This window comes from Hetaerina americana, unplaced genomic scaffold (genome assembly GCF_022747635.1).
Source record: "Hetaerina americana unplaced genomic scaffold, ioHetAmer1.1.p SCAF_14, whole genome shotgun sequence".
Lineage (NCBI taxonomy): Eukaryota > Metazoa > Arthropoda > Insecta > Odonata > Calopterygidae > Hetaerina > Hetaerina americana.
In genome coordinates this window covers 6274618-6290219 of record NW_027286514.1, presented here as the reverse complement: position 1 = coordinate 6290219, position 15602 = coordinate 6274618, and the positions used below count along the sequence as shown (strand labels likewise).

Genomic DNA, 15602 nt, shown 5'->3' with positions numbered 1-15602 from the left:
GCTGCCAACACTGAAATATCAAAATTGCACTTTCGTGAAATCACTACTGAAGTGTATCCTCATAAACCGCTATAGCAAAATGACACGTGGCAACACTGTACTAAGTTCCCTCTAACATAAAACTCCTTGATCAATTATATTTCGCTCTTTCGCTGTTTTTTGGAAACGATAGAAACGCTCTCTGTCTTTACACTGTCATTAGCAGAAATTACAGGAAAGTGAATCATGGTAGGAAATAACACGGTAGAAAGTGATCAAGAAAATATGACCGAAATGGAGCCTCATTCTGATGGAAATCAGTCCTCAAATGAAAATGGAGATCAAATAGAAGTAAAGAGTTTTTATTCTATTAGTCACTGTTTGGTGTACAATTAATGGCTTTACTATTTCTCGAAGACTTAAACATGCTCAGGAATTGAACATTTTTATCGGTTTTGAAGTAGATGAAAATGTGTTCGGTAAAACCTTTGGTTAACGTGGTAATTTGATAACTTATGTTATTCGTCAAACCGAAATCGTGAACTTAATTTTCCTCCAAATCAATTGTAAACGTAAACATAATTCAATTCCTTTACTAGATGCCTTTGATCTTAACGAACACAATGAATTCGATGAAACTCGAGTCATGCTTATTAAGGTAAATATTACGGAAAGTCCATTCTTGGCATGAATGCTATATATTTGCATTCCTGGAGGACATCTAAAGTCGATTGCATTTAGTTATTGAGGAAATCTTGGCGTGGCCACTTAAAAATTTTGAATTTTTTGGCAGAAAGTAAATATATATATTTATAGGTTATGAACCTTCTTTTCTTACATTTTAAAAACGGCATATTCGTCCTCGACGTATTTCATCAAACAAAATATTATTTTCAGCAATCACCGGAAGCATTACAAAATCAACAGGCAAACCAGCCGTCAAAATTGGAATCATTCTTTGCATTTGCCAAATCATTTATTATAAGAGGTCTTGTGATGTATTTCGTCATGTCATTTTTCCGTCGCCCTGCCCCAGCTCAAGAAGCAACAACAGTGAACAGTACTCCTAGGACGGAAGCTCTTAATGTATTCGAGACAGGAGCATTGATGGTACCCATAATTAAATCTGTCATTTCTTTTTTATTTTTTCGTTGCATATTATTTTTAACTCCTCTTGAAAATCCCAAACAGGACCTTTACGTGTATGTGTCTGAAGATGATGTTTTTAAGGATTTCAATAATTCAGAATCTCTAGTTTGGACTCATCAAAATTTGGTGTATGGTGATTGGACTGCTGGCCCTGATGGAGATGGCATTTACACCCATACCACCACCATTAAAGCATCCGAGGTCAGTGTAGAAAACAGAGGGAATTTATTAAAATTTAGTATGGTAATTACTGTAGAACTCTGTGTTATACTTCTTCCCCTCCGAAACTGACTTTTGCAGTATAGCCTTACCATTACAAACATCTTCATTTTATCTCTTGGACAGTTTTAATTTTTGTGGTATGAATTATAAGATTGAAGTTTGCCTTTAAATATCATGTTTTGTTTTATGATATCATTGACTCCTTATTTATATTGGCATTTTTACCATCATGAGTGGCGCATAGAAATTGTGCGCAAGTGGCAGGTTACTGAATTTTTTGAATAATCTCAGCACTCACTTCGCTCCCATAGCTAGAGCCTGAATCTTGTAACTGTTACTAGAATCTCAAATTAATTGATTTTCAATTCTTTTTACTTCCTAAGAGCTTCTGGATTTCAAAGTTTAATAATTTGGATGCCTCAGGTAACTCTCATCCTCCAAATGGCATTTTTCAGTATTTGAATGCATTTTCCTGTATTTTTCATGTCTGATGAATTATGTCTGCAAACATGGTACATGATTTGGAATATCTCTCAAATATCCTCTCTTATTATGTGTATCAGGATACCTCTGATGAGGCCATGCAATTATTTTTAATTCAAATGAATGTTCTCACTCAGTTTAAATGAAATCCATGTTATTGCATTTTCATTGTAATTGAAACCTATTTTCAATTCTTTTAAATTATAGGATGGGGAAATTTTACCAACTCATAAAAAATTAATTTGATTATGATTATAAGGTTATACTGTGGGTTTAATTCATTGATTGATATACCACGATATATTTTTATTAAATGTAGTTTTAATTTCAAATATATGCATCATTAATGCTGTGTACTATCATTATATACCCTAACAGTACTCATCTATGAATAGATGTGGAATAATTAGGCAGTATGCAAAGGGTGATTGAAAATTGGACGTATATTATATTGTTTTTTTATGTATATCATTGGATGGAAGTGTGGATTATAGGATTGAGAGGGTGGATATAGTTCAACATTATTCATTCATGGGAATAACCCTTTTACTTAAAGAAAGGGAGAACATGTATTAGTTCCACAATTATGAAAAACATTTACAAACGGTACAAATTACGTAGTTACATACTTGTTAGTTAGAATTAAAATATAATTTAGAATTAAAGAATAATTTTGATTTGCAATGCATGAAGACATTTTCAGATGGTATATAGGTATGCAAACATACCTAGTTTGGTTGATAAATGTAAACAAAATATCAATATTAAATAAAATTCCAAATTAAAAAATGGAAACAAAGTATGAGAAATATAGTATTTGTTACAGGCCAGATGATGGCACAAAATGATCAATGTAGACCTTGTGGCATTAATTAGGAATATTAATAATAATGTTTATTTGTTCAGCGGACATATTCCACACTATTGAGAATGGATTATGACAGGTGTAGAGAACATGACAATAGGAAAACAATTAGTTTACAATTAGAAATACAAAATACAGTTATGTCATTTAAGTAATAAACCCTTACGTTTCACATTGATAAGCGTTTATGCTATAATAGCACTCATCTATCAGATATGCAAATGGCATCTTCTTGAACAGAGAAATTCTTGTCTAATGGTTGAGTAGATTGTCATACAGTTTTGTGCATACTGATGTTGGTACTACCATAGGTTAGATGATTTCGCATGTACACCATTACATCTTCTAGTTATTGACAGTGATTACTATTATTCATCCTTTAGGCATTATTGTTTTTCATAGCATAAGGTACTGCATCATGCACGTATACACAACGTACAGTATTCCCAAATATACATGACATACAACAAATATAATAACATACAAAACTTACATTTTTTCTGAACTAGAAATACCTGTTGTAATGAGGATGATGTTCCCTGGTTTACAATTCCATAAGAAGTTACAAGAGTAAAATAAGCCACAATATAACATTTTCAGAACCTCTAAACTTACAGTGTACTTTAAAACTGATATCTAGTTGTCAACTGAATTAATTTTCTTACATACCTGAGAGATATATACATCTCACTTAAGATGAGGGTCGACATGTACCCTTAAAAATTTTAAATTACTTACCACCATAATTTTACACATCATACAAAATTGTTTTATACACTGGCTTAGAGAAAACATCATCATTTGTATTTTACCATTGTTAAGGACCACACCAATCACAGAGAATTAAAAGAATTACAGGGATTCATGGTGCTTACATTATCAGCATACATTATACGTTTATTGCAGTTAACCATTAAATTTATGAGTAGATCATTAAGTAATATATTAGAAGTATTGGGCCCAACACAGATCCCTGGAGTACTCTTTTTTTCATCTGGAATAGAGATGACAGAAAAATATTGCCATTTTCCTGGAATACAGCCTTCTGTTGTTGGTTATATAAGTATGTCTTCAGCCACTTTGGAGCAGCTCCTCTTATGCAGAGAAACCTCACATTTCGTCGATAGTATTTTGTGATATACCATATCAAAAGTTTAGCTCAAGTCAAGGTAGATTCCCATTACTTTGTTGTTAAAGTTTATCTCATTTATAATATAATTAACTGCATCCAAGAGAGCTTTTTCTGTTGGCTTAAAAAGTTATTAATTGGGTGGAAAAGTTAGGTAAGGCAAAAGTGGTCTTCAAAAATGCTTTTTTTGTACAAAAATATTTGTATAGCGTTTATAATATTTCAAGTTGCTCCTTAGCATTAATGTGAGGCATATTTTTCTATTAATGGAAGTTTGGATAAAAATTTCCTATTCCGATGGTTCTTCAGGGAGTGTTTTACAAAAAGAGTTACGTTGACAAATTTTAACGACATTTTAATGACAGCTTTGAAGCAAGAATGAAATAATGCCCCTCATGCTGTTTTTCAATGACATAGTTTCTCTTTCTATGTCACAATGTAATTATTAAGTCAGCATTATTGTACTTAATATTTCAAGTATAGGTGATGATTGAAAGGCCTGTTATAATGATTAAAAATACCAATATTTAATCATCCTTGTTTTCCAGTCATTTCTGTTGTTAACTTTGGGATGTTCCTTTGTAATTAGAATATAGAATATATTTTTCTGTATGATGTTTGTTCTTAATAATGAAATAGTATATTCAAAGTATTTTTGTGAGAGATTACAGCTAGTGTTCGTTAAAGCTTAATTCACTTTCATTGGTGGCTCAGTTTGCAAATTAAATGGTTTCTATGATATCTAGACAATTAAATGTTGTCCAAAATAGAAGTGATCAAAATCATCTCTACTTACAAAGGGTAATTTTTGCACAATACTTATTTGCAGGTAAATCAGAAGTTCACATCGAAATTTATCTTCTTTTTATATTTACAGTCTCTTCAAAACAATGGTACAATATTCCTCCATGTTTATGTTACCAAAAGGGGAAAGTCACCCGATCCTAATGCAGGAAAGGGACGTTACTCCCCTAAGCATGTGTCTTACAGTAGAAGAATGTTAAACAAATTTAAGAAACAGCGGTATACCAAAACTCATAATTTACTCACTGGCGAGACTGCAGCATCAGAGGAAGAAGTTAAGGTTTGGTGCATTTTATTACTTGGGAACTATTAACTATTAACTATTATTATTATGACAATTGTATACAACTTTATGTTGTAATATTGTCCTATTAGTTTCCTGCCTCAGTTTATCTTTTTTATTTGTACTTAATTCTGCGTTTAAATTCTTCCATTTTCTAATCCCATTTATCTTCCTAATCATCTCATCAGTATTCTGTGGTTTCCTTGTCCTTTTCATATTTTCTGTTCTTATCATTTATTTTGCATCTTTCAATTTCACTTAATATTATTTGTGAAAGAAGTGAAAGACTTTGTGAGGATATGAAAAGTTTACATAGAAAAGGTGAAATCGGTGCACTATTCAGGAATTTGAAAGCACTTGGAAAGTAAGGAGGGAAAATCTGTATACAGCATCAGATATGTCAGGAAAATTATTGATTAATCCAGGAATGATCAAATAGAGATGGGAGGAATAATACATTGAAACCCTACATGGTTAAGGAATTAGGCCAGCAAACTTAAAGAGCATATGGCATAGTTGAAATTAGCTTAGGTACATGCATACTTGATTTTGAGATGGAAAAGGAGCTAGTGACTACTAGCCATTAGAGCTCAATTCTATTAAAATTGCTGTGGCTTTCCGGAAAAGGAATTGATGGAACCGAAATGAAATAAGGCCATGGGGATAGATAAAATTGCCAAGGAACTACTTTAAGGCTTAGGAAAGATTTTTTATGAGCTAATTTTTAGCATTTATTTAGGAGGCGTTTGGCTAGATCATAAGATCAGTGTTTGTTCCAACCCTGAAAAAGCAAAATACAGTTATTTATGAGAGCTAAGGAACAAATGTTTGATTTCTCATGTAGCTAAAGTGGTTCTAAGGATCCTCAATAAGAGAATGGAGAGAAGGGCAAATGATTTCATAAGGGATGATCATTTTGGATTCATGGAGAGGAGAGGTCTGCATTATGCCGTAGCGGTGATGAAGTCACTAATAGAGAGGATCATGGAATACAACCAAGATGTATTTTTCTGTTTCGTAGATTTTGAAAAAGCATTTGTTAGAGTGAATTGGGAAGAATTGATGAATGTTTGCAGAAAATAGGAATAGATGGGAGGCATAGGAGACTGATCCACAACCTGTACAATGTACAGGTTGTGGATCAGTCTTCTATCTCTCCTGACAGTGTACACGTACAGTATGCTCAGCTGCAAGTGGTGTATGGAGAGTCAGTATGGGCAGTTAAAATTTTGGTGAACTGGACATACAGGAAATACCGAAGTGGTGAGGGAGTAGAAGGGAGTAATCCTAAGGAGGGAGGTAAAATGGATGCAGCGAATTTTGATTAGCAGAGAGATTTGGAAGACTGTAATAGAGGAGAGAATGTTGGGCATGTTAGGTAGAGATAGGAAAAAGTTAATAATGTAGGACAGAATGAAGGAAAGAAATATGCAGAAATGAACAGAGGCTTATTGTAATGTTGGATGTGAGGTTATGTTTTGTTAGGTGAGGCAATGAAATGTATCTTGTTTAGTTCGCATCCATCCAAAACTTATCTTAAATGGTAGAAATCCAATGATCATAATAATAATTTTTTATACGAGGGTAATCCCAGAAGTACCCAACCTAACAAAGAAAACGCCAAAATTTTGGGAAAAAATGTAATTATTTTTCAACATAATCTCCTTTCAGCTCTAAGTATACACTTTTCCCGGTGATGTTCAATAAGTTCGATAGCTTTGTTATAATAAGAACTGTCTCGCTCCTCAAAATAGCCATTAACTTCCGACATCACTTCTTCACGGAAGAAAACTCTTTGACCACCAAGCCATTTTTTCAAGTTTGGGAACGTAAAATAATTCAAGGAGGCTAAATCTGGCGAATAGGGTACATGAGGTAGCAATTCAATTTTTAATTCATGAATTTTAGCCATTGCAATAACGGATTTATGAGCTGTGATGCATTGTCTTGATGAAACAACCCTTTCTTCTTAGCCAAATGCAGCTGCTTTTGATTGTTTTCTTTGCTCAAACATTGCAATAAGTTCACCTAATACTCGCCATTGATAGTTTTTCCTTTTTCAAGATAGTCAATGAAAATTATTCCATGCGCATCACAGTGACACCATGACCTTGCCTGCAGATGAAATGGTCTTTGCCTTCTTTGGAGATGGTTCTCCCTTTTAAAACCATTGTTTTGACTTCTTTTGTCTCGGGTGTGAAGTAATGGACCCATGTTTCATCCATGGTTATGAAATGGTACAAAAATTTTTCTTTGTTGCTGTGAAACTTTGCTAAACATCTTCACGACACTGGCTTTGCTCGACTGGTAAATGCAGCACCCATCTTGCACACAGCTTTCTCATGTGCAAATTTTCAGTTAATATGCGATGCACCACACTTTTTGAAATGCCTACTACGTCTGCTAGCTTGTGCACTTTAAAGTCATCCAGTATCACTTTGTGGATTTTCTTCACTTTTTCTGGAGACGTCACCTCAATTGGTTGACTAATACGATGCTTGACTTGACAGCTCGTACAGCCTCGTTTAAACTCTACTACCCAACATTTTACTGTTGTAAATGAAGGAACAGACTCACCCGGAGTAGAATCCAATTCAGCTTTATTATTGGTTGGGCTGACACCTTTCAAATAAAAGTATTATAACACATAACGATGACCGCCATCTCTAGGTCAGGCCAGGTACTTCTGGGACTACTCTCGTACTGCAGTTTTATGAAAGTGAGTGGTGTGTGTGAAAGTTGTATCAGTCAAATTTGAATTGCCATTTGTGGTTCTCCGAATTTAGATGGCAGTACAGTTATTACCTATCAGAAATTTTTTCCATCCAAAGTCAATGCCTGTTTTACAACATTGTTGATCAGAATGGGAGACATCTGCTAGTAGATGAATCATGCCGAAATGCTTGCCACCCAGAGGCCAGCCATTTTTTATTAAGCCATAAGTTTTAAGATATTCAGGCTGGTTGGAATCACTGGCCCCTGGTTGTCATTAAGTAAAATATCTCTAATGATACTTTTATTATTTCAAACTTCTCTGAAGGCTTACTGTTTGTCAATATTCCTTTTCTAATGGTGAAATTGTTGATTTTGTATAGTCCTACTTTGCCTTTAAACATTGTATATATCATTTTATTCTTAGACCAGTTACTGTGGTTATTATGGAATAAATCTAACAGCTTGGTAAAACGTGCCACTGAGGATAGATGGGTTATTTGAAGGAGAAAGATCATTCAAGGAAATAGGGAAGAATAGAGAGAAACCATTGCATTATGCAATGGCATTAGCCTACCATTAATTTTCATTAAAAATTAATTATAACATTAATTGGAATATTTTTTTAGAAAGCAGAAACCATGAAGGAGGAAATCGTTTCTCACTGGCATCCCAACCTTACAATTAATTTAGTGGCTGATCAGACACGATGGGTGTATGGATCTGTACCCCCTCCACTGGATGAATGTGAGTTTTTTTGGCATCATGCAGGATAAGTATATGCAATATGTATAGGTCAACAAACTAGTAATGTAACTTCATCATGATCTGTAAATATGTTCCTCCATTCTCCTAAGGTGTACCCTCACTGGTTTCACTGACAGGTGATGAGTCATCTCCCATTGGTTTCGCCTCATTTTCTATAATTCTTTTTCATTCTTGAAATGGACTTAATCCATATTTGTTCTTCCAACTTTCTTTCATTCAGCTCAATTTACAATGAAGTAAAAAGTGCTTAAGGTTACAATGAGATAACTACTTCCGTTAAGAAAACTTTTTTTATGCCTAGAAGAAAATCTTGTGATGATGTGTAATATTGCAAAAGAATATATTCAAAATCCACTTCCATGCTTTACCCCACAGTAATAAAAAAGATTGTAACGTTTTAATCAGTGACCGATAAATTTAACTATCTATTTAGTCATTTTAATGTATTTATGCTGTTTTTTTAATTTTGTTGTTTTAATCAAGGTGTATTGTTGGATATACATTTAATTTAATTGCTCTTTGTAGTTTTCACATTCGGTATGTAATATTGCATTTTCATAGATTTACTAATTGATATGGCTACTGTCATAAATAAAATGGGTTTGATTTTAATTTTCAGACATAGAATTCACTAGTGATGGCAGATTCTACAAGCCTGTTGTATATTTGAATGACTACTGGAACATGTTAAGAGATTATCAGCCAATTAACCATACAACAAAGTGAGAATATGCTTATTTTTCAACTGGATCAACTCAACTGCACTTTTAATTTTTTCAAGTGTATTTATGCATTATATTTTACAATTTTAACCTTGTTTCAAATTGGAATGAACATTTTTTTGCTCATGTATAAGTATCTAACTAAAATAAAAAATTAAATAATAGCCATACATTTTTTCAACTTCTCTGTATGTAAAATAGGATGCTTCCCAGGGGCTATTGCATATTACCATTAATTTTTATTCATAAAATGTTCTATAAGTTAAAAAGTTTATATCGAGCTGGGACAGACACTTAAGTTGTTACAAAAAAAGATATTTTGATTAATTATATGGCTCATTAACAAAATGTTTTCAATGTTTGCTAGTTTGCTAAAATAGTCATGTAAATATTCTGTCTTGTATATTGCTCTCATTCCTGTTTAGCATGTTGATATATCTCTTGTGTAATGTTATTCAAATGTTTTCTCATGTGAAAAATGAATTTTATCTAATTACAGAGAACTTCAACTGATGCTGACATTCCAGCCCCTGTCATTGTTCCGTTGGCAACTGTATACGGCTCAAGCGATGAGAAATAAATGGACTGTGAACATGCTTGGGGACACATTTGCCGAGGAGGATGATGAAGACCAGGATACCCTGAAAGAAGCTCTTTTGGAAACATCTCCATACCTTCTTGCCATTACAATTGTGGTGTCCACACTTCACAGTATATTTGAGCTGTTAGCATTCAAGAATGGTAAGTAGATGTTATGTTCTCTTGACTGGTACACTACTCTCTTAACTATGCTAGAAAATAATTAAATTATTTTCAGTGTGAACCCAATTTGGCTGTTAAATAAATTTAAAGAAGTGACAATACGATACTTGTTTGTTAAAAAAGTGTGAAAGACCTCATTTAAATCCAGCCAGCGAGAACTATAGGGTGCAGCGACATAACTTCCTCTGTTGAAAGCATTTTGCATTTGAAAAAGGAAGTTATTTTGCAGCACCCTGTTTATCACTTAGATAGTCATACACATTCCATGGAATAATTGCCACAATTATAATATTTTAGCCACTTCTTGGAGAACTGGCCCAAACTATAACATCCAGATGATTAAGTAAATTATTTCCTGTTAACTAAGTACTGGAAAATGCTCATTCTAACTCAGTCAGACATATTCTAACTTATATTTTCTTGACTACTGACTTGACCTACTTTGTTAAGCTTGATTTGGTTTTATTTCTCATGAATATGATTTATTTCAGATATACAGTTTTGGAACAATAGGAAATCCTTAGAGGGTCTGTCAGTTCGATCTGTTTTCTTTAATGTGTTCCAGTCATTGGTGGTACTGTTATATGTCCTTGATAATCCAGCAAATACAATTGTGAAAATAAGCTGTTTTGTTGGATTGGGCATTGAAGTATGGAAAATTAACAAGGTAAAATTAGATTTTTTATGCCTGCATGCCATTTTCACCTCACCCTTTTAATCCTGAACAAAAGACTCATGTTTATTGGCACAGTAATAATGTACTTCTTTCATTTTTCCATCTCAAAATTGAAGGTAATGGACATCAAAATTAACCGTGAAGATCGAATTTTGGGAATACTCCCCCGTATCAGCTTCACAGACAAAGGCTCTTATGTGAATTCCAGCACCAGGCAGTATGACATGATTGCATTTAAATATCTATCTTGGGCACTGTTTCCACTTCTTGGTGGTTATGCAGTGTATTCCTTGTTGTATTTGGAGCATAAAGGATGGTATTCATGGGTCCTTTCCATGCTCTATGGATTCCTATTAACATTTGGTAGGTGTATCTTCTATTTTAATGCTAATAGATTTGCCATAAGGTGAACTTCACAAACAATTTTCTTATAAATGCTTAATGGTAGATTTTAGGTACACTTTTTATCTCTACCATTTCTGTTAGCACTTGGGTATTCAAGTTTCATGAAGCTTGAGAGAATTATGTTTTGCTTATCTGTAATATTACAATATGTGAGGTGCTGCGATTGCATTGACATATTCCTCAGGGACTCTTTGTTCCACATGTTCATTAATGAATTCAGTGGGGGGCATTTGGAAGGAGAGCATCTACAAAATGCATAGTTCAGGTGTGATATGGTGTTACTCAAACATAATAGTGAACAAATTACCAAACCCTTTTCCACTAGATATTGATTTATTACACGACCGGCTTTGATATACTACATCATTTTAAGGTATGTATATCATCATCACCTGAAGATGATGTAGTACATAGTATATCGAAACCAGTCATGTAATAAATCTATATCTAGTGGAAAGGTGTTATCGCTTCTTCAATATGATAACAGCATTTAAATGTGGTGAAACACACTGTATTTCCCGGCCCATAACATGCATCCCAATTTTTCTGGTAAGAATTTATGACAAATACCTGGATCTACAGAAAATGTTAAAATAATAAATTTAATGTTTGGCTGCACCGCCACAATTTTTTTGTCAATGTGAGGTGCTTAAATTGGTGAACTTTGTTGATGGCAGACTTTAGTAATATGATAAATTGAGAATGAGGTGTTTTTATGTTGATTCCACATCTGTGATAGGGTTATCTGATCACAAGGCTGTAGTAATATAGGGTAATGGAGGGATAGTGCTTGTGATACTGCTCACGGTCATTCATTTCTTCCATTCCAATATGAATGTGTCATTTAATGTGAATGGAAGTATTTCCAGCATCATATTGTGCTTCAGCCTGCCGCTTATAGCTTGCGAGAGCTGGTGAGTTCTAGCATATGCCTGCGAGTGTGTAGCATATTGTATTGAGTCATATTCATCATCCATCATTTTGTGACACTGATGAAGAGTCCAATTTTCCAGCTCTCTTTCGCAGTAGAATGCTCAAATCCCACAACACTTGTAATATACTTCTTATACAAAGCACTGTATAAAGTCACATTTAGTCGTCCAATTCAAAGAGAAGGTAGAAGCTTGAGGAACTGTATGCATTAAATGTGGAGGAAACTATACATTAAATATTTCAGTGTGCGTACCACCACTCATAATGTTCAATGGAGGTGACTTCAGCATGCTAAAGCTACAGGTTGCAGCCAAAGAACTTCTAGATGCTTGTTTTGCATTGGGACCTTCAGTTATATTATAATTCATGTCTAGTTACATACATTTCTGGAATCATTAAATTTTCCAAACTTTATAAAAACATCTTGTTTGTGATAATTCTCCATTGTTTTTCAAAGTTTTTTATTTCGAGAATAACATGACATGAAATCAGAATCAGCTTTCATTATTGGATCTGGCTGTCAAGTTCCTGAATAGTATTTTGTTCCAACACTTAAGATTTTTTAAGAAGCCTATCTTTTGAGGCCACCTTACTAGAAACTCATCTAATCTTTGAATAAATGTACGTATGTAAACAAATTTAATATTTTACATTGCAGGTTTTATTATGATGACACCTCAACTTTTCATCAATTACAAGATGAAATCAGTTGCTCATTTGCCTTGGAGGATGATGACCTACAAATTTTTCAACACTTTCATAGATGATATTTTTGCATTTGTTATCAAAATGCCGACTATGTACAGACTGGGATGTTTCCGTGATGGTATAGTTGTTTTAATGCATTCATATTAAATGGTTTTTATCATGTGATTATGCTATCAATGAGATTATATATTATCATATGATATTTATGTGATATATTATATGATTATTATGTGATATATTATGTGATTATGCTATCAATGAGATTATATATTACCTGAGTTGTATACTTTTTATTTGTACTAAATGAGTTTCTTTTTTTTTCCCATAGATATCGTTTTCTTTATTTTCCTGTACCAACGTTGGATATATAAGACTGATCCTACAAGAATAAATGAATTTGGTTTCTCTGCTGAAATGGAAGAAGCTGCTGCAGCCAAAGCCAAGCAAGTCAATGGTGTCCCTGCAATATCAGCTGCACCATCTTCCAGTGCATCTAAATCTCCTTCACAAAAGAAGAAGGATTAATAATGTGTTAGTGTTAGCTGAGTACGTCGTGGCAACTACAAGATTTTATTTAGATGATGCTGTGCAAAAAGTATTATATGGGTGTTGTCAATGACTTAATAATGGATGATGGATTTGAGTTCCCAGAAATTAGCATCTTGTCACTTAAATATGTCGGTGCTGTCATAATTTGCATTTTCATCGGCAGGTGTTTTGTGGTTGATTGATGAAGTGTCATCACCTCAAGCGTAATTGAATTGTTGGATTCCTTTTTGTTCAGCCTCTCATTGTTGAAATTATTTAGGTATCGATGTAAATTATTGACCAAAGTTGTTAATTGCACAAAATGTTTTATTTATGGTGTTCTCATAGGAAATTTTATTCTGCTGACTTATTTATGTGCATTGCTGCAATCTGTTTTTCCATTTGCTATGTGCCAGTACCACATGACCTGCTGAATTGTTGGGTAAATTAAGATATTTTTTTGTCTTATCCTAAATTTTGATACTTTTATTAACATTTTTTTCATTTGTGTTGTTTTTGTGAAGCTTTCAGTTTATACAGATAAGTCATCAATATTTTCCATGTGCTAGTGATGACAAAATTGCTACCATTCCACAAGTAGTAGTATTTAATGTACTCATAGAAATGTCCATATATGAAGAACATTTTAAACTTTTTCATTTTGTTTTGGCTCACATATTTTGAATAGTGGAGATGGAAAAATCTGTTAAACTCCATGGAGTACCATCTACAAGTGTGTGTATAATAAAATGTTGATTTATCAAAGTTTTTCATTTCATTATGGCTAGTGTAACTTCCTTAATTCATTTAGGAAGTCTGATCTATGGGCGCCTTTTTGCAAACTCTTGCTATAAATACTTCATAGGGCTTCAAAATTTTTAGTTCAGATTTTCTGCATGTAGTTGTACATGGTGGAAATTTTTATATACATGCTTTCACAATGGGAGTAGAGATTTGACTGAGCCGTTAATAGGTGCCATCAGTATGTTCTCCCTGGCATTTTACAAATGTACATAAGATCTTTATGGATATTTACAGAGGTTTTTCTAGATATGCACCTGAAGTTTTATGTATAAAGATGCTGTACACTGCATGCTTTCTTAAAATAGAGGCCTTGATGGTTAGGTTGGTGGAGAGGTGAAGCTCTATCAGCCTTTTCCTGGGGAAGGAAGATAAGGCTGTGGCAGTGTCCCAAAATTCTAATCCATTGAGAGTATTACATAGTAACTAGTAGGAATTCGTATATAAAATCTTCTTAGCATATTTAAGGGCTTTGATGTGGCAAGAATATGCTGATTCCAGGTTCTCTTACTGTAAATGTGGATTCATAGCATCTTAATTGATTACAGCTGAATGTCAGGTTGCATAGTGAATGCCTAGTTTATTTGGTATTAAAGCCAACCATTACATTAGGAGTGATTTTGACAGGATATTTCTTGATATTTTATAACCATATTGAGGATTCTTGTACTGTTGCGCTTAGATGGTATCTGCACACATTCTGGTATTAGTTGTAACATTAAATGAAATATCATTGGTCGTAAGGGAAACGGGTTGAACTTTGAGGAACATAAAGTTTGACTCGAAGGATATCAGATTTCCATCCAGGTCAACATATTTCACCCGATTCTGAAGGTAGGATTTTATCTCATTGAGATGGTTTTCACAGTCCTCCAATTCCTTTAGCAATATAGAATATTCCAAAGAAACTGGGGGAGACGCCGCAACAGTAACTTTCAAAGGAGTCATCCCTGTCTAGGCGAATTATTTTTTACACTCTGAAATTGTTGTGTTGAAGTATAGAATATGACGAGTCTGGAGATTTCACTGAACTTGGCCAGTACAGACTAGATTTTTCCACCTACAACTATATCTCCTAAACCAGCTCATTAATCTCCCTAAAATTGACTCAGTACGTTAGAGTAGTACTCCCTGTTATCACCTGAATATTAAACCCTATGGTCATGACCTAGTATAGGATCCAGCACTACAAGCCTTAAGGGGTGGAAAGTGGTGCGACAGCCCTGGGCCCCACGATTGTCGATATAAAGTATATTACAATCACGTGAGAAATTTTGTGACTTTGCAAGGGCCTCTAAGAAAAAGCCATGGAATGTACATCTGGGATTTCCAAATGTGGAGTGGGGCCAGTGCTGGTACAACATGTCAAAGCTCGTGATGTGAGTTCTCTTTTCAATCATAATTACAAGTACTGGACAATATCTCCTTAACTAGGATATTTTTTCTTTGCAATCAAAACAGTAAAATAACCAGTATACTCTCTATTTTCCAGTGAAAATATCTGCTTGAATATAACACTTTTTCTTGAATTTAAAACAATACTCCTTTTGCCTGAGTACACAACCATATTCTCATGACCTAAGGATCCAGGGCCTACCAAAGGTGTTAACAACACTAAACAGGTTAGCCCACCACTCCATTTTCTAGCGGATTGTCCATGCATTCGACAATGG

The 15602-nt window shown here is 34.0% G+C and overlaps 1 protein-coding gene across 1 annotated transcript; it reads left to right on the top strand.

Moving 5' to 3' along the window:
* The first annotated feature begins 196 nt into the window (after positions 1-196).
* On the top strand, positions 197-13893 carry LOC139686312 (putative lipid scramblase CLPTM1). The gene is made up of 11 exons (XM_071583464.1): positions 197-330; positions 877-1089; positions 1171-1329; positions 4705-4911; positions 8256-8373; positions 9014-9116; positions 9616-9857; positions 10370-10545; positions 10671-10917; positions 12551-12718; positions 12929-13893. Exons 1-11 carry the CDS (start codon positions 226-228, stop codon positions 13123-13125), a joined length of 1935 nt encoding a protein of 644 aa, XP_071439565.1. The 5' UTR covers positions 197-225; the 3' UTR covers positions 13126-13893.
* Positions 13894-15602: the final 1709 nt, after the last annotated feature.